At 37.1% G+C, this 24,547-nt stretch overlaps 1 protein-coding gene and 2 non-coding genes across 8 annotated transcripts in view; 1 reads left to right on the forward strand and 2 right to left on the reverse strand.

The window, feature by feature from the left end:
* ARFIP1 (ADP ribosylation factor interacting protein 1) overlaps nt 1-24,547 on the reverse strand; it is a 135,317-nt gene that overhangs the window by 25,354 nt on the left and 85,416 nt on the right. For 5 of the 6 annotated variants that reach the window (XM_047855866.1, XM_047855868.1, XM_047855870.1 and 2 more), the window contains 3 exons: nt 18,281-18,502; nt 10,178-10,335; nt 4,026-4,200 (listed from right to left, as the gene is read on the reverse strand). In XM_047855866.1, the coding sequence (XP_047711822.1) occupies nt 4,026-4,200; nt 10,178-10,335; nt 18,281-18,502 (555 nt within the window). The remainder of the gene's footprint in view (nt 1-4,025; nt 4,201-10,177; nt 10,336-18,280; nt 18,503-24,547) is intronic. The other variant, XM_047855871.1, reaches the window with a different exon arrangement.
* Nucleotides 11,953-12,099, forward strand: LOC125164972 (U4 spliceosomal RNA). The gene has a single exon (XR_007151883.1). It is a non-coding gene; the product is annotated as a U4 spliceosomal RNA (small nuclear RNA).
* Nucleotides 22,310-22,415, reverse strand: LOC125165013 (U6 spliceosomal RNA). Its single transcript, XR_007151921.1, has one exon. It is a non-coding gene; the product is annotated as a U6 spliceosomal RNA (small nuclear RNA).

Here is a 24,547-nt window from a genome sequence, read left to right on the forward strand (position 1 = left end):
GTGAACACTACTTTACCCCTTATAGACAGTGTGTTTTTTTTCACTTGCTTAACACAAGGCATGATTTACCCTCATTTTTCCAGAGGAAAATACAGAAGCTTGGAGAGACTTGTCCAAGATCATAATGTTAGCAGGTGGCAGAAATGGGTCTGGAACCCAGGTTTTCATGTTCTTACTCTGGAATTTTTTGCAAAAGATACAGTCCAACTTGCCTATTCATTAGCCTATGCTGCTCAACTCTAGAGCAGAGCAGAGGACAGCAAAAAACAAGTGAGGCAAAGCAAGGACAGAGGAGAAAATATACAATTTCTTTTCTACCTGCCACCTCTGTACCTCCTTCGTATTTCTCACATTAGCAACCCAGGGCTACTTCAGCCAGTCATGACACTAGATTTAGGCCCCAAATCATTTCTTCAGTCTATCTTCCACAGCTCAAATATTGATTTTGGTGTTCCCAGATCTAGAACATTTCCTGGACACATGAAAAGGAAGAGCCTAGGTTATGTCATACAACTCTTCCTCATAAGTGAGGAGCAACTTTGCAGTGGGCAGATCAGAGAGAGGTTCAAAAGATCAGAAGTGAAGGGGATACATGATCACAGAAGATTACGTGAGATGAATTCACTCATCTGGGAAATACAGATGACGAGAGTATATGACTAATCAGAAAGTAAGCTTCAAAAGGACAGAGTTTTGTCTTTTTTTTCACTGACCTATTCCCCGTATAGAAAGTATCCAATACTTTTTACTGAAAGAATGAAAGTATGAAGATTGTCATGAGGATTGAGAGAATACATGTAAAATGCATAGTAACTGACAAGTAAGAAGTGCCTTCACTAATTCAAGTCTACATCTGGGATCTCCTAAGATCCAAAAATAGTTCTATTAAGACACGTAGCAGTCACGTGGCCACTGCTTATCTTTGTGTGGTTTGTCTATTTTTATTTACTCTGGCAAGAACCATATAAGCAGAGCTGCTTTGGGATACTGATTCTGTCAACATTACTTTCTCTTTTTTAGAAAGGCAACACGATCATCTAAAATATAGAAAAATATATAGAAAACAAAAATTACCCATGATCTCACCATCCAGAGGATAGCACACAATACCATTACATTCCGATGGAACAGTTACCATTTTATAGATTTCCTAAAGTCATTTTCCCTATTTGCAGAGGTCCTGTACCCGTAAATTAGGTGAATTCCTTTCCCTTCAAATTAGCTTTGGATAGAGCCTCTAAAATGTTAGCTGGCACATACCTCATGTAGCACTATACAGTATACAGTGCTGAACTGTTACAGTGGGAGTATATAAAAAATATTTTTGTATTTAAAACATATATCTAAGTATTAATATATTCCTATCCATTAAAATATTAAGCAGTGTAACTGATCTATCTCTCTGTACATATGTACCTACAGAGAGATACATCTACAGAGATATATACGAATGACTAAAAAGAATGACATGTGAATGACATGCTGAAAGGCTGTACTGCATTCTTGCTGGAATGATGCGGGAAATCTGTCTGATAACTCTGCTCAGGTTTCCTTTGCTGACACTGTAATGGCTTCTGGTGAATACTTTTCACCCACTGCCGCTAAAAAAAACAGTGAGTGATGGTGCAGGACTTGGTCGATCCTAAGGAAATGTATTATTCTGCAGCTCTTATGGTAGCCAAAAGAGGTTCTAAAAAAATGTTAAGGAAAAACAAGAAGATATCAACAGACAATTAAAACTGAAGAATAATTTTGAGAGGCACGGTACCTAAAGAAAGCAGATTTGAAGACCTACTGTGCCTTCAGAGGATGCGAAAAGCACGAGTGGACCACTAACATGCAGTGGGAAGACCCCATCGCCACAAGAGTGAGCCACTCCGCCTGCTCTGTGCTGCGTCCACTACTGGCTCCTCTTTCCAGAACTGCAATCCCCCTCACAAAACTGAGTATGCAGACATGTTAAACAAAGGAACCTGTCCTGTACGTAAACCAAAACTCAGGAGCTTGTTACTATGTGAATCCATCTCCACATGAAGCCTACAGCAGGCCCATCTCAGCTCTCACCATTCTCGCCTTTGGATGGGTTCATGTTACACCGAAGTAATGTGGAAAACTGATTTCTTGGCTTACTTCTTCTAGGTTATGCTAATGAGCCTTTTAGTCATTCCTCATTTATCAATTACTAGGAAGAATGTTCTTCTCTTCCTAAAATCTGTACCTATCATTAATAAAAAAGTTTCAAAATATTCAAAGCAGAATCTCTCATTATTTAATTTTTTATTTTATTATTTACTTATTTATTTGTTCTTATTTTAAGATTTTGGTTTTTTTACGTAATCTCTACGCCCAGTGGGGGGCTCGAACTAGTAACCCCGAGAACAAGAGTTGCACACTCCCCCAACTGACCCAGCTGGGTGCCCCAATTATGTAACTTTTTAAAGCATCTGTCAATCAACACCAATCTGAACATCAATAGTTGAACATCAAATATTTTTTTGCAACTCCATGTGAAAGACTGGGACAGTAGGGTTGATGATGACTTTTATGACAGAAAGATAAATATATTTTTTGTTCTTCTAAAAACTCAAACACTGATTACAGCTGAAATTCCATTTTGCAACTGTAATGAAAGGGAGTTAACAGAAACAAAAAACTTTCTATTTATCTCTCTTTAGGGTGACATTTTATTTATTTACTTTTTAAATGTTTATTTATTTTGGGAAGCCTGGGTGGCCCAGTCGGTTAAGTGCCTGACTTCAGCTCAGGTCATGATCACACAGTTTGTGAGTTGGGCCCCGCATCAGGCTCTGTGCTGACAGCTCACAGCCTAGAGCCTGCTTCAGATTCTGTGTCTCCCTCTCTCTCTGCCCCTCCTCTGCTTTCTGTCTCAAAAGTACATAAACATTAAAAAAATTAGAAAATCATTTTTAATTTTTTTAAAATTTATTTTTGATAGAGAGAGAGAGAGAGAGAAAGAGAGAGAATGAGAGAGAGAACATGAGCGGGGAGGGGCAGAGAGAGAGAGACACAGACACACACACACACACACACACACACACACACACGGAATCCAAAGCAGGCTCCAGGCTCTGAGCTGTCAGCACAGAGCAGGATGAGGGGCTCTAACTCACAAACTGGGAGATCATGACCTAAGCTGAAGTCGGACGCTTAACTGACTGAGCTACCCAGGTGCCCCAGAAAATCATTTAAAAAAAAATGTTTATTTATTTTGAGAGCGAGCGAGCTTGTGTGCATGCCCGTGGGGGAGGGGCAGAAAGAGAAAGAGATTGAGAGAGAATCCCAAGCAGGCTCCACACTCAGCACAGAGCCCAACATGGGGCTTCATCTCACGACCATGAGATCATGATCTGAGTAGGAACCAAGACCCAGAGGCTTAACCAACTGAGCTGTAGGGTGACATCATTTTAATGTCCATAAACACATGCACCCCAGTGTTTATAGCAGCACTATCAACAATAGCCAGATTATGGAAAAAGCCTAATGTCCACTGACTGATGAACGGATAAAGAAGGCGTGGTATACATACATAATGGAATATTACTCGGTGATCATAAAGGATGAAATCAAAAGGCCATTTGCAACGTGGATGGAACTAGAGTGTATTATGCTAAGCGAAATTAAGTCAATCAGAGAAAGAAAAATATCATATGATATCACTCACATGTGTAATTTAAGAAACAAAACAGAAGAACATAGGGGAAGGGAAGCAAAAACAAGATAAAAACGGAGAAGGAGACAAACCATAAGAGACTCTTAAATACAGAGAACAAACTTAGGGCTGCTGGAGGAGTGTTGGGTAGGGGTAAGGGGTAAATGGGTGAGGGGGAGTAAGGAGGGCACCTGTTGGGATGAGCACTGGGTGTCATATGTAAGTGATGAATCACTGAATTCTACTCTCGAAATCATTATTACACTGTATGTTAACTAACTTGGATTTAAATTAAGTTAAAATAAATAAATAAAGTCCGTGAAAGTTTATCTCAGAAGGTAAAGACTGAATTTACCTTATTTTCTTCTAGAAATTTCAACTTGATAGAAACATCATTGCGCATCTTATCGTATTTTTCCTTATGTGCTTGAAACAGATGCTGTGACTGCTCAATCTTTGGCAGGGTGTTTGCATCCCGTGGTCCAAGATTCAATTCTTCCAAATCAGTGCGATAGGCATCATATTCGATCCTGGAAAGAACAGAGTAAGTGAAGCATATTACAAAAACAGAGTGAAATAAATTCAGGAGGTGAGCTGGAAATACATGACAGTCTCATATATGAATAAATAATAATTCTCGTATATATTATACCTTATGCTTTTAAAGTCATATGTTTCTTTAATACAAAGAGCTGTTAGTACAAGCATGAAGGGGGAGCTGCTTATTAATCTAATTAACTATTCCTTCCAAAGTACAATATTAACTGACATGCAGAATTTCCAAAATTGAAAAACCAGTTTAAAAAACAGCTGTCAAAACCTAACGCTAACAAGATCAAGTGATCTATCTCCCATGGGAATTGGTTAATACCAACAAAACAAAGCATATTAAGATGGCAGACTTGAGGATGACATACTTTAAGTGGGAAAAGGAAGTTATATTGAGGGTCGGCATCCTTAAAGTATAATCTAGCCAGCAAGGCACAACAGAAATAAAATGCAAGCCACATATGTAACGTAAAATTTTCTAGCATTCGTGTTAAAAGAATAAAAATTAATTTCACCTTTTAAACAAAAGATTTTATTTTACCCAATGTATCTATAATATTATCATTGTAACATGTAATCAATGTAAAAAAAACCCTGTTACTGAACTATTTTACTTTTGGGGGTGGGCTAGTAGTGAATCTTTGAAATCCATTGTCTATATTTCACTTCTATCACATCTCAATGTAGGCTAACCACATTTCAAGTGCTAAACAGACATATGTGGCTAATGGCTACCATATGAGACAGAGCAACTCTGAATGGATTTCTGAAACATTAGTATTTACAACGTGACAGTGCCATCTATTATACAGCACTTAACACCTTGTGCTCCTTAAAACACCTACTCCCTAATATTCTCCTACCACTAACTGAAATACTACCCACCACCATCACTCCATGATCACACAGCACCTCACGATGCTTCTGTCACAGTACTTGTGTAAATAGTACTACCTTGCTTCTTAAACAGAGACTTATCTAGCAGTCTCTACTGAAGAACAATGTGACCTCTGATTTAGTCAAAATCAGCATTACAAAGCTTATGCCGTAGAACTAAAGCTCTTTATTCAAGTATCCAGAGTACAATCTATATCTCCTATTCTGGCAATTAAGAATATTTTAAACAACATAAACTATATCACATATGTGACTTGAGAAAGAACACATCGGTCCCTTGTACTGAGTCTAATTTATTTTTATCTTATACTGAATTTAACAAACTTGAACTTTCAGGGCCAAGAGAATCATTCATTCATTCACTGGCACATTCAACAAATATTAAGTGAGCACCTTCTATGTTCCTGGCACTGTACTAGAAACCAGAGCTCTAAAGATGAATAGATAAAAGTTTATCTTCAAGAAGCTTGCAGTTTAGAAGGAGAGAAGCTCTTAAACAGCTATAACAAAATGAGACAACGGTAACTGCCATGAGGGAGGGAGAATAAGGCAGGGTGGAAATCAAGAGGAAGAGTTGCCTAACTAGGTATCTCAGAACAGAATTAAAACACAATTAAATTTTAAAGGATGGTAAAAGCTTCCAAGGTGGACTGGGGCAGGGAAATAGAGCAATCCAGGAAGAGAACAGTACGTACAAAAGCAAAGAATTGTAAGATACCATGATACATTTGGGAAGTAATTCACTATGTTAGAACCTGAAGTTGGAACATGATAATGGAAGGAATTAAAGTCAGACAGGTAGGCAGGACTGCCATTATGCAGGGCCTATAGACAATGTCAAACGGAATCAGATTTAATCCAGTAGGTCAAGTAGTGATGGGAAGCCACTTAGGAACTCTGATCTAGAAAGTAACATGTTCTATCTATTCAGAATAGAAGGATGGCTCTAGTGGTAAAAAATGGAGGATGGACTGGAGGAGATTAAGAAACAGAAAGAAGAAACCAAATAGAAGACCATGGGCAAAAGACAAATGAGTCACTGAATCAGGACAATGGCAGTGGGGCTAAAAAGGGGAGACAGATATTAAAAATTTAGGAAGCAAGACTGACTTAGTAATGATAACAAATTAAATTCCATGGGTTTCTAGCCAAACTGAAACCACTCTGATCTTTGCTGGCTCTAATGTCTTGAACTAGATGTTTTTACCTTTCTGCTCTAGTTTTTCATCTATAAAGGAGAATAACAATCTCCACAAAATAATCATATAAAGTACTTAGGATACCTGGTAATAACTAATATCTTTAGAGTGCTTATTATTATGGCCAAATTAGGAGGGAGCTAGCCAGAAGCAAATATACTAAAAACAATAAAAAATGAAAGAAAAAAACAATGAAAGACCAAAAATAGTGATACATGGTGATTTAATGTGAAGACAAATATCCTTCATTAGTCTTAGAGAACATTTCTAAACAATAAGATTAATTTCAACATATTCAAGGTTACAATACTGACCTTATATCCCTTAATTTTTACATCCAGAGTTTGTAGATGGTATCAAAGTAAAACTTTCCGTAAGAGCTTCTCTAACAGTGCTCATTACCAATAAGAGAAGCACACTAAATTTTCAAAATGCAACTCTTCACTTCAAGGGTGCCAGTCTGAACTGAATCCATATCAATATAGTTAGTGATACTTGGTTACTCTATGGCTTATGTAAAACTTCTAGAGAACAGGTGTTGACATCTGAAAAGTCCTGACCACAAATGACTCCCTTGTTGGTGCTGCTATGGAGAAGTGCTGAATGGGCTGTTATAAGATTTTCTATACACGAAGCACCAGAGGGCTAGGAAATACTTGTACAGAATGCATAATAGGGAGCATTAAAAGGCCACCCGGACATTTGCCTAAATTGCCACTTTTTGTGCTGATCAAATAGCTGACCCTCGCCCTAAAAGTCAGTAAATTCTGGTTTTGACAGAGAAGAAAATTCAGCTACTGAGAAACTTTTAATCTGGGATTCTTTTTTAATGTTATCCCTCTGTAGGCAGAGGTTGTCTAAAGGTTTCCTGATAAGTACATATAACCTGATTTATAACTCTGTTCAAAAGTTTCAAATAAACCTATATAATGGATAGATTGAGATCTTTTATCACATTGTACTTTAAACATCAGATATCTCAATATAAGTTGTGAAAATTATTATTATTTTTAAAGATTTTATTTTTAAGTAATCTCTACAGCCAACATGGGGCTCAAACTCACAACCCTGAGATCCAGAGCTGCACGCTCCACCAACTGAGCCAGCCAGGCGCCTTATATTTTTTAAAATAGATATGAAAATGTGAGATAAATCCAGTTCAAATTTGAGGCTGAATGATCAAAAGTAAAAGGTAGAAAGCTAATGGGCTCTCATTTTGGCTTTGAAATTGGCTCCAAATGAGCAAACCTTTTATTCTCCAGAGGCTTTTCTCCTCTACAAATTAAACAAAAAATGATCTGTGTGCTGTTCAGTGCCTTATCTAATGAATTTGTCTTTCTCTAATACAGGTAAATATTAAGAAAAAAAAATTTTTAAGTAAGCTATATGTCCAAGATGAGGCTTGAACTCATGATCCCAAGATCAAGAGTTGCATGCTCTACCAACTGAGTCAGCCAGGCACCCCATTATATGGGTTAATTAATTTATATTTAAAATTTTATTTTATTTTAGCGAGAGAGAGAGTGCAAGCGTGCAGGAGTTGTGGAGAGGGGCAGAGGGAGGGAGGGAGGGAGGGAGGGGGAGAGAGAGAGAGAGAGAGAGAGAGAGAGAGAGAGAGAGAGAGAGAGAATCTCAAGCAGGCTCCACACTCAGCATGGAGCAATGTGGGGTTCGATCCCATAACCCTGGGATCATGACCCGAGCCGAAATCAAGAGTTGGACACTCAACCAACTGAGCCACCCAGGCACTCCTATTTTTCTGTTAAGGTTTATTTATTTTGAGAAAGAGAGAGAGAGAGCACACACATCACACATGGATGTAGAGAGAGAGGGAGAGAGAGAATACCCAGCAGGGTCCTGTCTTGTCAGCACAGAGCCTAACGCGGGGCTCCATCTCACAAACTGCAAGATCATGACCTGAGCCCAAATCGAGTCAGATGCTTAACTGACTGAGCCACACAGGCTCCCCTGGGTTAGTATTTTTAAAAGCATCTTAGAAATAAAGGCTGAAGAGAAAGATTTTACATGCTTAAAATAAAACATATTTTAAAACAAACTAAACAAAAATATATTTTAGGCACTAAAAACGTATTTCAGGATAGGTGGACAATTACAAAGTACAGAAACAGAAACTAGATTCCTGTAGTTCTTTACTGGGAGCTGATAGTGGGTAATTTTGGAATAAGAGAATTTTTATCTTCAAAACCCACAAATATTAAAACAATCTGAAACAACAGAAAATAAGAATGCTTAAAATAATTAAACAGATAAAAGGAAGATTCACTATAAACAAATTAGGGCATTATTCCAAGGAACAGATTTGGAAAAGAACCAAATAAAATTTATAAAAATAAAATAATATACATAATATTCCTTTGAAAAATATAGACAATGTCCACAAAAAGATTTAAATAGAGACTGGAGAACCAATTACTAAGAGTGTTATTGAAGGGATTCCTATTGAAGGGTATCTTACTGAGAAATTCCTTCAGTGTTACTGATAGACTCCTTCAGTTTATTTTTTTCCACCTTCTGATTTTAATACTGTGTTAATAAATAGTTCAAACGATAAGGAAAAGTAAAAAACCAAGTCTAAAACCTAAATAAGGCACACAACCCCATCTCTACCCTTCTATCAAACACCCACAGCTATTTATCTTGACCTTCATTTCCAAGTCATTAAGAGTCACGTTAACACTAAACCTAAAATTACAAACACAGAATAAGACAGAAGCATCTGTTCTTGTGAAAAGATTAAAAGTTAACTTCCCAAGGGTTTTGGATTTTTACTTATGTAAGGCATAAGGAAACATATACTTCAGAATAAGCACTCAAAGACTAGAGAGATGACTTTAGTTTTCATGGCCATTTGTCATGTCATCTTAGGGCAAGGGGCCAAATACTTCTAAAAGGTATAGTTTGCACTTATTTTCAACGATGCTATAAAAAGTTTAACAGAAAATAAGGATTTCAAGTATTTAGAGGAAAAAAAAACCTCAAAGGAAATCAGAACGAGTGGGAGAAAAACTGGGCTGGAAATCAAAAGTTAAAAAATGCTATCACTGATCTGCTACTTTTTAGATTTTTGTAAGTATTTATTAAAATGTACTTAGGTTACCTAACAGGGAGTTATGAGATAGAGGAATAATGAGTGTATGTGTGTGTGTATAAAACGTATGAAAACACTGCATTCAAACAGCTCTGAAAATAAGTAAAAGGTAAAATACGAAAGAGTTTGAAGCTGGTCATAGCCTAGATAAACGGAAGACCAGGCAGTTGGTATCCAAAACACAAACAAAATCACGAAAGCAGGTATGAGCTTGTACACTGAAGAGAAAGTGAAACTACGTCTGCTGTTGCACTGCTCCTACTGGGAAGCAGCAGTAAGAAGGCTGAAAAGATAGGCTTAGGCCAGACTGTGGAGAGCATCTAGTATCTACCTGGTAGAACACAAGGCCCTTGTCCTCTTCTAAGGAAGCTGGAGCTGGGAGATCCTCCACCTCCCTATTCTCTAGCAGGCAGGGTTGGGCACATGACCAAGGTTCAATCAGACACTCTCTAGGCAATGAAGTGAAGTATTCAGGGGCCTTTTGGAAATGACCTATGGTAGCGGTAGCAACATCAAGTACCAGAGGTACCCAGCATCGAGGTCCTAATTAGATTCTTCTGAGGCATTACCTTGACTTTGGTTCCTGCTTGTTTCTAGAATCTGTTCTCCTGCCTTTCTATTAGTTCTATGAGCTATCCTATAACCTTCTACTGCATTCTTTTTCTGGGTTGACTTCTATCACATGCAATCTAAGACCTTAAATGAATTATGTACCATCTGCAAACAGAGAATATAATGAAAATTTACACCTACCTCGCACTTTCATATTGTTTCACAGTCATTAATGTATCTTCAATTGTTTTATTCACCAAAGTGTTCACACTGGCAATAAAAAAATTAATGGCTCCAAGAAGAGTCTCTCCATTTTTTGCCAGTAGCTTCTGGGTATCTGCATTATAGCCAAATTCTTCCTAAAACAAAAAAGTCACCTTAACTTATCCACTAATAAGTTAGTGAATGTGACAAAAAAAATCTCAAACATATCACTAATGGGAAAATATTTGATTTAAAATACTTAGCTATAGAAATTTTTTCTTTTATTTTTTTAATGTTTATTTATTTATGTATTTTGAGGAGGGGGGTGGGGTACAAAGAGAGAGAGAGACAGAGACAGAGAGAGAGAGAGAGAGAGAGAGAGAGAGAGAATCCCAAGCAGGCTCTGCACTGACACTGCAGACATAGGGCTTAATTACATGAACTGTGAGATCATGACCTGAGCCGAAATCAAGAGTCAGATGTTTGACTGACTGAAGCCCACCCAGGCGCCCCAGAAGTTTTTTCATTTAATGTTTAAATAACCAGAAATCTAAATCACAGCTAGCTAGCTATATAGTTACCAAAAAAGTTTAATAAACCAAAATTGCCATCAGCTCAGATGTATAGCTAAAATTAAATGACTTTGAAAGTTAAACTACTTGAAATAGAAAGAATATTTTCATTTCCATGTTTTGTTTCTACTATACTATAAGCACAGCTGTTAAAAAGAAAAATATAGCAGATTATTAATCAAAGAAAACTATAACTTTCACAACCAAATTAGGTTAACAATTGACTAAAACTTTCAGCCATAAGACAGATTGCAATTTTTGTGTTTTGACATAATCTCCTCAGTCTATAAATATTAACAATGTACGTTTCTTTGTAAACTCAGTGACTAGTTGACTCCCAAGCTCAGGTCTACGTAGGTGCACGGCTGGGGAAGGATCACTCAACACCAGTTTGAGCACATTCTCTCTGAATAAACTGAGTCTTGGCTTAGAAAATATTACATATAACTCCTTCAGATATGGCAAGTTGTAACTCTAATTTTCAAACTTGGACTGGAAAACCAATTAATTAACCTATTATGAGGACACATCTGACCAAATAAAAACTTTGGTCATATCTTCAGAGTTCTGAAGTTATGAAACACTTTTTAATTTCAGCTGAAAAAACATATAACATTAAATTAAATATTAGAAAATGCAAGTTTAATGTTAGTGCTACAGATATAATTCAATCTCTAGGTGATAAAATATTCAATACTAATAAATAGCAAGAAAGTAAGATTATCTTTATTGTGCTAAAAGCATTTTCCATTTAAGAGACATCCATGTAACTGTTTACTCTGGAATCAGTCTTCAAGATTTTGTAAACCTTGATTTGTAAATATTGGCAGATACAGGATTACATAAAGGGAGTATCAATTAATGTACATAAAAACAAAAATGAAAGGCAGGACAGCTGAAGCTTTTTGGCATCAAGTATTTACAAGCTAAGTTATATACTGAAGACTATATGTTACTGGAAGTATGAGCGCCTGGGTGGCTCAGTCAGTTAAGCGTCTGACTCTCGATTTCACATCAGGCCATGATCTCGTGGTCATGAGATCAAGCATGAGCCCCACATCAGGCTGGGTGTGAAGCCTGCTTAAGATTCTATCTCTCCTCTCCATCTGCCCTTCCCCTGCTCACTCTCTTGCTCTCTCTGTCCAAAACAAACAAGCAAACAAAAATGCTACTAGAAGTAGAATAATACAAGGGAAAACAAGCTTTGTGCAGTGGCAGTATTGTAGCCAATGAGGTTTATCCGAGGAGCTATTGTTGCTAACACAAGAGAAAACATTTTTACAACTTTTAGAAAAAGTTCACATAACATACTACAAGTACTTATTATCTTTGGCATTCATTAAGAGACACAGGGTAAAATTAAAAATTCTATAAATAAGAGGAAGAAAAATACTAAGTTAAACTGGTATTAATACCATGGCTCATAAAAAATAAGAAAGCCTTTTCTACTCACTGTATAACAAAGTATATATGATTAAAACATACCCCTGTAACACTGTTCATATCTAAAACTTCTCAACATCCACAATTTCACATTATTAACACTGAAAATGCCACAAGTCCTAACTTAACCAGAGAGATCTATACAACCTAGAAGACTACTCTTTTACTAAAAACAAACAAATAAAAAAACCCCAGAGTGTACTAAGGGGAAACAGCAGCAGAGTGAAAAGTTGTAAAGCAGAATTTGGAATACTGTATTTATAATAACAAAACGGGCCTAAATTCAAAGCAGATAGGAAGAGTAAACTGCCACTGTTCTGTTTCACAAATATAAATCCCACCTGTAATTCTGTGAATATAAAACTTAAGGTTTTAATGTGTAATTTGAACACTAGCTAGAATAAAAGGGCTTTTTTTTATAGTAAGGTACAAGAGACATAGTAATACAAAGATACACAACTGGGATGCCAGAAAGAAATGAATATATTATGTATATGCATCATAAAGAAACACATAAATTAAGTATGCTCTTTTATAATTAAGTATGCTTTTTTGGCACTGAAAATAAGTAAAACACGATTTGATTCATAAACTTCCTTTAGTTGATAAGTTGTCTCAGTACTTCTGGTTGGGCAGGGACATTTTATACATTGTACACTGCCTTCACAATTACAAATAAACTACACATAAAGTAATCAAAGGGTGTATGCATTAAGAACAGGGCCCTGGTTCTAATCTGCTACTGAACAGCGAAGGCCAATACAATTCCTTAATCTCAATATTTGTTTGCTTTATACAGAGAAAGAATAAAATTTCAAAACATTTCAATTTTTTTTCTCTTTAGCAGCTCCTACATCATTTACAACATTTACCAGATGTAAATGACCACTATTTCCCATTAAACTTATACATTAGGACCAAATAATAGAAATGGCCACTGGATCTAAAACCTCCAATTTTAGTACTATAAATTATTACCTAATTAATAACAAGTGGGTTAATTTAAACCATGCAAAGCAATAAAAAATTAGTCTCACAGGTACTAACTGATAATTGACAATATTATGGACTGTGTGAAATCCCCTAATCTTGAAGTGTATGTTACTTTCTAAACTGAGAAAAAACAACTTAATGAGGTGCCATGGTGGAACACAACTGGGAGTCAGAGGCACATAAATGGTAAAAATCGAGTCTGGGAATTCAGTCTGGGATTTCCTACCCTGATTCTGCTGACTGGATTTGTCTCTTTTATGAATAACTCAAATTCTTTTTGTGTCAATTTATTAGTAATAAAATGAAGATAATTCCCTTACAAGTTTGATAGGAAGCGTAATAAGAGAACCTTCATAAAGTTTCTGACAGATGACAGGCATTCAATAAAGTTCCATCTCCTGTCCCCCTCAGATCTGTTTTCTCTACTGCTGGATACTGGTTGTTTCTCCAGAAAATGAAAGAACTGAACTGATCTTTAAAATCTTCCTTCCCAAATGCCACAATCCCCAAACAGCCATCATAACCATCATACTTTCTTCCGTGCCACTACGTGCGATGCCTGTGCTAAGTATTGTCAATGAATCTCCTGTCCTAAGGCAGAAGGAAGTGAACACCAGCTCTTCATCACTGAACTCTATAAACTGTTTTTCAAGAACAATCCATTGGCAAAGAAGAGAGTTATTTTGCTGCCTTGCATAATTGATCCTGATTACCAAAAGAAAGAAAACTGGATTGATAAGGAAGAGGTTGCCTGGAATATAGGCAACCTCTTAGGGCATCTCTTAGCTACCAGGCCCTGTGACTAATGTCAATGGAAACTACAACAACCCATTTCAGTCAGGACTACCAATGACCTGGACCCTTCAGGAATGAAGGTCTGGGTCATCCCACCAGGCAAAGAACCATGAAAGGCTGAGGTGCTAGAGCCAATGTAATATGGAATGGGTAGTGGAAGAAGCTAAGACCTTGTAACAATTTCTACAACTGAGGACTATAACTGTTCTATTTTGTTGTTAATATGTGTGTGTATATAAAGCAAATAACTTTGTTTTCTTCCCTCTCTTATCCCCTTAGCATACAACATAAGATATACTATTAATTTTACATCGTAGAACTTAACTTACAGGACATCAAGGAAAAAAGTGAATGTCACTCAAGAACTTTGCATCCTCTTCTGGGGAATAGGTTACTGAGTCTTTGAATAGTATGCAGGATAGTCATATCACGTTAGGTGAAAGTAAGACTTTGTTACTGTCTTTATTTGGAGATTAAGTATGGCTTAATGATGATGGTTAATTTTATGTGTCAACTTGATTAAAGTGTCCGGTTATTTGGTCAAATACCAGTCTAGATGTTGCTATGAAGATACAGATTTTGGGGGTGCCTGGCTGGCTCAGTTGGAACAGTGTACAACTCTGATCTTGAGATTGTGAGTTCAAGCCCCATGTTGGGTGTAGAGATTACTTAAAGATAAAATCTTAGAATAACAAGATACAGATTTTGTTGATGTGATTAACATTTACAATAATAAACATTCCAGATAAGATTTAAAGTTGACTTTCAAGAGATTATTCTCCATAATATGAATGGATTTCATTTAATCAGTTCTTCCAAGCAAAAAGGTTGAGGCTTCCTGGAGAATTCTGCCTTAAGATTGTGACATTAGAAATCTGGCCTGAGTTTCCTACCTTTAGGATTTCAGACTTGCCAAGTCCCACAACTGGGTGAGCCAATGCCTTAAAATAAATGTGTGTGTGCTGGTGTGTGTGTGTGTACAGTGTGTGTTATGTACACATCTCCTATTGGTTTTCTCTGGAAAATCCCATTACAAAAATATCCACCCTGTAAATACTGACTCCAAATTTCATAGTCTCTAATAGGTTCTAGTTTACCATTATTTTTATATTTATAAACACCAGTTAGAATGTTCAATCCAATAAATTTTCTATTTCTTACATTATTTCCTTCAAATCACTTCTGCAAACACATTGGACTTCAGCATTTGTTCACTAACAAATCATATCAAGTATGTTTTGGAGTATAAGCATCATAAAAGAAGAATATAGTATGTCTTTTTAGCAAAATAGGATAGTCCAAATTCTTGTTTAAAAATGCTGCATGATGGTGTCATGCCTATTAAACTACTAACTAGATAAAACTACCTGTGATGATTAATTTTACATGTCAACTTGGCTGGGCTATGATGTCCAGATGTTTGGTCAAGTACTATTCTGGATGTTTCAGTGAAGGTGTTTTTTGAATGAGAGTAATATTTAAATTGGTGGAGTGCAAAAGCAGTAAAGCAGACTGTCCTCTGCAGTGTGGGTGGGTCTCATCCAATCACCTGACCTCCCTAGAGGAAAAAGGAATTCTGCTAACAGACTGCCTTCGGACTCAAACTGCAACTCACATTCCTTGAGTCTCCAGTCTGCCAGCCTACCCTACAGGTTTTAGATGTACCAACGCTCCATAGTGCTGTGAACCAATCTCTTAAAATACATCTTTCTACATATCGACATATCCTATTGGTTCTGTTTGTGTAGAGAACTGGACTAATATAGTACCACATTTCCTTTTTGTCCTTAAAAACTCATTGGCTCTTGAATTTAAGAAAACTCATCTAGTATCTCATCATCAGAAGACTCATAAACTGAGATTTCACTTGTTATTATCTATTTTGTCATCACCGTTGAGTATCTTTGCTGCTGTCTCTTTGCAGTCATCTTCTGATTTGTCTAGTAATTGTGAAATATCTTCCTCTGGTAGTATCTTCTCTTTGCCATTATGGGAAAAAAAGGAAAAATTCTACATTTTCAACTATGTTGCATAAACATTAAAAAAAAAAACTGCAGAAACAGTTTCTTCAGATTTCATTTTGGAAACACAAACACTTATCTCTCTATTTCACTTTTTCTAGGCAATGCTATCATTCTTTTATTTTCTTATCATCTTGGTAATTTTTAACATGGTTGGAAATAACTGATGAGTAATGATGAAATAATTCCTAAGATGATGAAATAGCAAAATGTTTTAAGTAGCAAAATATGATCATTAAGATCCCATTCTGTGTCTTTGATTTCCAATGGACCCATATGGTAGTTGTAAGATAAAAAGTTGTATTCTGTTAAAAAAAAAAAAAAAGGAATAAGTACATTTTCTCACTGGACTAAAACTCATAAAATATCAATCCCTGCAAAGGGTTAGAAATGTTCAAATAAGAAATTCAAAAATTAGAGGCACCTCAGTGGCTTAACTGAGTTAAGCATCCGATTGTTGATCTCAGCTCAGGGCTTGATCTCAGGGTCAAGTTCAGGCCCCTCACCGGGCCCCTTCACTGGGCATGAAGCCTACTTTAAAAAAAAACCAAGAAACTCGGGGCGCCTGGGTGGCTCAGTCAGTTGAGCGTTCGACTTTGGCTCAGGTCATCATCTTGCAGTTCCTGAGTTCGAGTCCCGCATCAGGCTCTGTGTTGACAGCTCAGAGTCTGGAGCCTGCTTCTGATTCTGTGTCTCCCTCTCTCTCTCTGCCCCTCTCCTGCTCACGCTGTCTCTGTCTCTCAAAGATGAATAAACGTTAAAAAAAAAACTCAAAAATTCAAACTGGGTCCAATGGACGTGAATACTGAGGATTAACCTCTCAGTTCTATAAAAACAACAAAAACAAAAGGATCTGACATCTAGAAAAGATATCAAAGGTACCTACTACCAGCTAAGACAGAGCATTAAATGAGCTAATAGAACAGTATTCGGCACATAGTAAACTCCTAATCTGTGTTAACTACTATAATTAACAGGGTCTACTGAATGTAGCATTACTGAGAACACTGAGAACACTGTTGCAGCACTTCTGCAGATCCTGTACCCTGGCTACCTCCTTCCACACTGTGGGGCTTTTTCTCTAGATCACAGACCCTCTAAATATTCTACTTACAAGGGATAGCCAAAAGGCCACTGAGAAACACAGACAGGCCTGGTAGCTCCTTCCTGTGCACATGCATAGGTGAGCCCCACCCAGAGGTGCCCCCTCCTGGCCTCACTGCCTGTACATGACCTTGGCTACTAAACAAAACAAAATAAATACGTGTGTGTCCGTATGTATAAAATACAAATAAATTCTATAGATAAAATACAATTTTCAGCTCTACCTCTTATTTGTTTTGTGATCTTATAAAAATTACCTAACCTCTCTTGGCTTCAGTTTCCTCATCTATAAAATGGGGATAGCATTTCTTGCAGTCTTGCTACATAAATTATATGATATAACGGCTATAGAGCACCCAGATCATTACAGTGAAATTGTGGACACCCAATAATTGCAGCTGTTATGATTAATCAGCTTCCCAAATATTAGATTAGCTCTTTTTGTCTATCTAATGACTCAGAACTGAATCTCAGTATTCTTTGCTATTATGATATATATTGCCATGTCTAGCCAAACTTTCTTTTCCAAGACTGTAGATATTATCAAATACCTTAATGCCCTAAATTATCTAACTCTTCAAGTTAGATGTCTGTAGGAAAGGGATTTTGCACCTTTTGGCTCCAGGTGAGGAAAAAAAAAAAGACATCAAAGAAAACACTTCATATATCTTAAGAAATTCTTAGGAGTTCTTTGCTGAATGCTTATAGGGATATATACAGAAAAATGATTTCATAATTATTCTAAAATTCTTAATTTCTAAAATTCACAATTCCTATTAACGAGTCAGTAAAAGTATATTATGAATCCAGTCAAGCACGTTACTATTTGTTCAAGATACTTGGACAACTGGTAAGAGATTTTCAATAGGTACCTGAATTTACTTTTTATCCATGCTCACATACACAGAGCTATGATTCTTTCTAGATTCAAGCAGGTTGACTACTTTCCTTTTCCTTTGCTCTAACCAAGTTCCCTTCCCCTGAAACCTCCAGCTGACATCTCCGGTCACTTGGGCCTTATTAAAAATCATATAAAATATCTTGAAAGAACACCTCAAGATTCCAGTTTTATTAAGAGTTAAGCAAATCAGAAACATAACAAATTATATCTTGGAATACTATTGCCGTTCTCCTCCTCCACACTCTCCAATAGTTATTTAAAATAATCTTACATGGAGTTCTAGGGACTTCAAACTCAGGTCAGCAAATGCATCTCCAAGTTGCCTTTGGGTATGCACCATCTGGAAAAGCTGGGTCGACAGTGTCTGAGCCAGTCTTAAAATGTTTTCATATTTTTTCTTGTTATCTCTTAATATATCAATCTGAGCTTCAAGTTCAAGGTCCACAGTTCTTGATCCACGGCCTAGCTTCTCAGAGATAATTTGTCGAGTACACTAAAAGTGGAAAGATGCACTTTGTTTAGGAAGAAAAAAAAAAAAAAAGAACAAAAGAGAAAAGAGTAATATAGGATCCAAAGTACTAATGCTAGAGCATTTGGCATATAGCATTTTTGGCTTCAAACAAGCTACCCTTAAAAAAACTGAAAACTATCAGTCCACTTAGAAGTTCACTCAGACTCAAATAAACTTACCAGTAATATCTACTATTACTAATCAGAGCAAGTTTTTTTTTTAATGTTTTTTAAATTTATTTTTGAGAGACAGAGCACGAGCAGGGAAGGGCAGAGAAAGAGAGGGAGACACAGAAGCCGAAGCAGGCTCCAGGCTCCGAGCTGTCAGCACAGAGCCCGACACGGAGCTCAAACCCACAAACTGTGAGATCATGACCTGAGCCGAAGTCGGACGAAGTCGGACGCTTAACCAACTGAGCCACCCAGGCGTCCCACTAATCAGAAGAAGTTTTAAGACTTAGAGAGCTAATTTATATACTGCTAGATAAGCTCTCTCACATAATCCTATTTCAGGCTTAGTGTACTTGGGTAGATTATTTACAACAACTGAGATCCTTGGCAGTGACTTAAGAATATTAGTGGCTTGTTAATAGAGGAATAATAAGCATACCAAACTTCTACTCTCCTGTTTGTTTCAAATGCTTTTCTTCCTTCAATCTTCCTCTTAAACTAGCTATGTGTATGTGTGTGAATAGGAGGAATGAAGGGAAGACAGGAAGGAGAAAGAATAAAGAGGTGGAGGTGGGAAAGAATGAGGAGAGAGAAAGGGGTAGAAAGAGAGAGAAACAGGGGTTGGGGAAGGGAAGGAGGAAGAGAAAGAGGTAGAGATTAGAGATTCCTGGATTCTTTTACTTTATTCAGAAAGAATAGTATTAAATTATGATATTATTGTGTCCTAACCCAGAAATAATAATACAAGAAATTTTTGTTAGCAATAAAAAAATTATAAACAACTTCACTACTCAATAATATAAGAGTAACTGTATAGGGCACTAATAAGCTTTTCATCATTTAAAGTTAACAAAAATATTCTAAAAAAGTAATAAATAAATATTGTCATTTTTAAACTTTACAAATTTGCTCTTTTATCATGTCTTTCAAAGTTTTGGTTATAGAACTAATATCTACTCCAAAAATTAACATAATGAATGAAATATAAGTTGAATTTTCTCTTCCTTGAATCCCCCTAAATAACAGAAAACTGCTATTTACATAGTCTAAACTCTTCTGTAAACCTCTATACTCACATATATGATATTTGTCAAGTAAGCATGAGACCAGGCTACGCTATACATAATATCCTCAATATTTTTCCTATGAACAAGTATCTTGAGACTTTTCCTTGTCAATACATACAAATCTACATTTATCCTTCTAATGTCAGTATATTATGTACTACTCATACTTTTCTATTTAAAATTGAAATGAATTCCCTGACATATTCTCTGTTCTCATCAACTGAGGATCTTTTTTTTTTTTTTTAAAGTTTATTCATTTATTTTGAGAGAGAGAGAGAACACGAGCAGAGGAGGGGCAGAGAGAGACAGAGAGAGAGACAGAGAGAGAGAGAGAAAGAGAGAGAGAGAGGGAGAGAGAGGATCCGAAGCAGGCTCTGCTGTCAGTGCAGAGCCCAATGTGAGACTTGATCTCACAAACCATGAAATCATGATATAGGCCAAAATCAAGAGTTGGATGCTTAACCAACTGAGCCACCCTCGCACCCCAATTAAGGATCTTTATAAACCTTTAAAAATAAAGGAGTTCTTTTTTTTTTTTTTTTTTTAAGGTAGAGAAATTAACTATACGGAAAGTGATAGGAAAGGTGAGAGGTCGAACCCACAGAAGAGAGATAAGACTATTTCTAAGGAAAACATACCAACACACACTCAGGAGATTAAAATCATATCCAGAGAAAAGCTTAACTGCAGACTTGTCATTTTTATGAGGGAAACATCAGCAAGAAATACTACCTGAAATGGTAACGAGATAAAGGAGATATACCATTGCATTCACCCACACAAAACAGATTTATTTCCCTGTGCAATATCACCACACACATTTACTCCATTTGAAAGCCAAAGCATGTGGTGCCTTCCACAGCAACCCAGATAAAACAGTCTGTTCAAAGTCAAGAAGCCAGAATTCATTGAAGAAGCTTGGTAGACTGGACAAAATGAAAGAAATGTCTACTGTTGTCTGAGTGGCCATTTTTCCTCAGAAATAACAGCTATAAGCAGACAGCAGGGTCAAAGGTTTAATGAGGGAATGTTTTTTGTTTCCAGGAAGCCAGGGCAGTAAGAAGCATAAGGTGACAGTGATTATGAAGCGTGTTAAATCTTGACACTGGAAACAAGCGTTGAAATGGAACTTTCCAACCTTGTATTCTAATATGGATAAGGTACAACCTTAAGGACAATCTAAGTAACCTGGAAGTGACAGTACTTCAGATAGCCTACATTCCTGAAAATGCAGATGAATTACAGTGAGCTGGCAGTCCCATTCAGTTTTCCATACTTATAAATTAAGAATCCATTAAGATAATGAGACAAATGGAGAAAGATTAAAGGGACAGAAAGAAGCAAAAGTAAATTGCTGCTCTAAGTAGATCTCCTACTTGGGGGAGGGTGAATATAATAAAGTGATAAACAGTATACAAAATACTGTGAATCACTGTCATAAGGTCATGAATTTACAAGATAGTCACTGTGTACTCTGAGTATTTAAATAGCACCAAGAACTTTTTCTGTAAAACCAAAAAGTGAATAAAAACACTTAAATACTATCAAAAGAATAATTTCATGGTATAAGCTGACAGACACTAAAAGAGTTATTAGTGGTGAAGGATAGGGAAGTAGGGACCATAAAAGAAAATACTAGAAACTGAACAGGGGAAATAGGTTAACCAGTAAACGAATAAGGCAATATGACAAGAAAAACAGGACTGAAAGTTTAAAAGATACCGGCTTAAAGGCAACAAAGATTAATTTGAGGTGTGAATACTGATGGCAAATTCTTAAACATTTAAAAAAAGTATTTATTAATGTTTGTGAAACATGCCAAACAGCTCTGAATGCTGAAACCGAGATTATTCTTAAATAAATAAAAATAATAATAAGATGGACTTCTAAAAGTACTCTATTCTTTTCTTTTTTAAGATTTTTAAATTTTTAAGTAAAAAATCTCTACACCCAACATAGGGCTCAAACTTACAACCCTGAGATTAAGAACTGCATGCTGGCTCATCCACTGACTGAACCAGGCAGGTGCCCCTAGTCTATTCTTTAAAAAAAATTTTTTTTACCTTTATTTTATCTTGGGGGGGCATCTGGCTCCTTTGGTAGAATGTGCAACTCTTGATCTCAGGGCTGTGAGTTTGAGCCCCACATTAGGTGTAGAGATTAGTTAAAAATAAAATCTTAAAAAAAATAATACTAAGTTAAAATTTATTTTTTAATTCTTTTTTTTTTTTTAAGTTTATTTCTTTATTTGGCAGGGGGAGGGGCAGAGAGAGACTCCCAAGCAGGCTCCACGCTGTCAGCCCGATGTAGGGCTTGATCCCATAAACTGTGAGGTCATGACCTGCGCCAAAATCAAGAGTCAGACTTTTAACCAACGGAGTCACCCAGGCGCCCCTAAAGTAAGATTTATTTTATTTTAATTCTAATACAGTTAACATACGGTGTTACGTTAGTTTCAGGTGTACAATACAGTGATTCAACACTTCCATATTACTCAGTGCTCATCAAGATAAGTGTACTCTTAATCCCCTTCACCTATTTCACCCATCCCCAGAAATATGGAATGCTTCACACATCTGTGTGTCATCCTTGCACAGGGGCCATGCTAATCTCTGCATCGTTCCAATTTTTTAGTATATGTGCTGCTGAAGCAAGCACTAAAAATACTCTATTCTATACTAGGAAAATACAAAAACAAAAGGGATAAACCAGAGTTCACTATTCACTACTATTCCTGCAGATGAGAATAAATAAGAACATAAATAAACTTTGGATTCAAATTTTATGAATAAAATCAGGTAGATTAAAATAATACTTAAGAATACTTATATTCAGGGCCTAAACTTACAGTTGTTCCCATTATAGATTTGGTTTAAACCACCAGCCTGGTCTTAGAGCCCAAATTAACAACCAATAAAGGAAGTGCTAAATATTCTTGTTGACGGAAAGCCTTTCGGTGATTAATGTATTACAAATAGCTCAAGCCCCAAATCCACTTAGTACCTTCAAATCTTAACAGGGCCAAGACAGTAGAATTTAAAGAAGAGTCAAGTGGATGAAAGCTCTAGCTGCTCAACTTAGAGCACTGGCCATAACACTCTATCTGTGAACTGTTTGTGGCTATAGTGGTTTGCAAATCAGGAATAGTCTGTGTTTTTATACAGAGCACACTTCTCTTATGTGTCTTCTCAAGAGTAACACAGAAGTGAATTTATTCTTTCAGTTAATACTTTTAAAATACGGTCTGAAATCTTTTACAGAGGCACCTGGGTGGCTCAGTTGGTTGAGCGTCCAACTTTTGATTTCAGCTCAGGTCATGATCCCCGGGTCGTGGGATCGAGCCCCGTGTCAGGCGCTGTGCTGAGCATGGAGCCTACTTGGGATTCTCTCTCTCCCTTTGCCCCTCTCTGCTCGTGCTCTCTTTCTCTAAAAATAAAAAAATACAAAACTAAAATCTTCTTTGTCATTAACTAGATTCTGCCTCCTTAAAACTGTTGGACTTTATCCCCTTTTCTCCGTTCCAGTCTTCACAGCCATAGTCCATGTCTTAATTACTCTCTCACATTACTGTAACAGCTTCTTTTTTAAAATTAAAGTTTATTTAGGGGTGCCTGGGTGGCTCAGTCGGTTAAGCGTCTGACTTTGGCTCAGGTCATGATCTCACAGTTCGTGAGTTCGAGCCCTGCATTGGACTCTGTGATGTCAGTGCTGAGCCCACTTCGGATCCTCAGTCTCCCTCTCTCTCTCTGCCCCTCCCCTGGCTCACATTCTCTCTCAAAAATCAACAAACACTAAAAAAAAATTAAAGTTTATCTATTTTGAGGGGGGAGGGGCACAGAGAGAGAGGGAGAGAGAGTACCAAGCAGGCTTTGCTCTGTCAGCGCAGAGTCTGACGTGGGGCTCGAACTCACAAACTGTGAGATCATGACCAGAGCTGACACCAAGAGCGGACACATAACTGACTGAGCCACCCAGGCGCCCCTACTCTAATAGCTTCTTGACAAAATCTCTTACACTGCATATTCTACTCTGCTTGATGTGTAATATGGTTCCCTCTTGCTTAAAATTGCTCAGTTGATCCCCACTGTCTTTAGAATGGCATGAATCAGACCCATCTGCCTTCCCAAGTTTATCTCCTACTGCTCTTCTCTCCCACTCAAGGATCCAGTGATACCAGTTATCCAGAGATTTCCCAAACCATGCTTTCTCACATGTCTACAACTTTGTTCATGAGGCTATATTTGCCTGCTGCTTGGAATTCCTCTTTTTGCTCCCTTTCATTTAACTTATTCATCTTTCATACCGGACTGGGTTTCATTTATTTATTAAACTTATTTATTCAGCCATTCCTTTGTTCATTTATTCATGAAATTTGCCTCTAAATAGGAACATTCTATATTCACACATTTTGAAACCTACAGAATACAGGCCTTAGCGGTGCCTGGCTGGCTCAGTTGGTAGAGAATGAACTCTTCATCTTGGTATCATGAGCTCAAGCCCCACGTTGGCTGTAGAGGTTACTTAAAAAAATTAAATTAAAACACTACAAGCTTAAAAAAAAAATACAGGTCCTATTTCTGAACGAAGTTCTAGTAGTTACAAATTACAAAATTTAAGATTTTTGGGGCGCCTGGGTGGCGCAGTCGGTTAAGCGTCTGACTTCAGCCAGGTCACGATCTCGCGGTCCGGGAGTTCGAGCCCCACGTCAGGCTCTGGGCTGATGGCTCGGAGCCTGGAGCCTGTTTCCAATTCTGTGTCTCCCTCTCTCTCTGCCCCTCCCCCGTTCATGC

The sequence above is a fragment of the Prionailurus viverrinus genome, chromosome B1, assembly GCF_022837055.1.
Source record: "Prionailurus viverrinus isolate Anna chromosome B1, UM_Priviv_1.0, whole genome shotgun sequence".
NCBI lineage: Eukaryota > Metazoa > Chordata > Mammalia > Carnivora > Felidae > Prionailurus > Prionailurus viverrinus.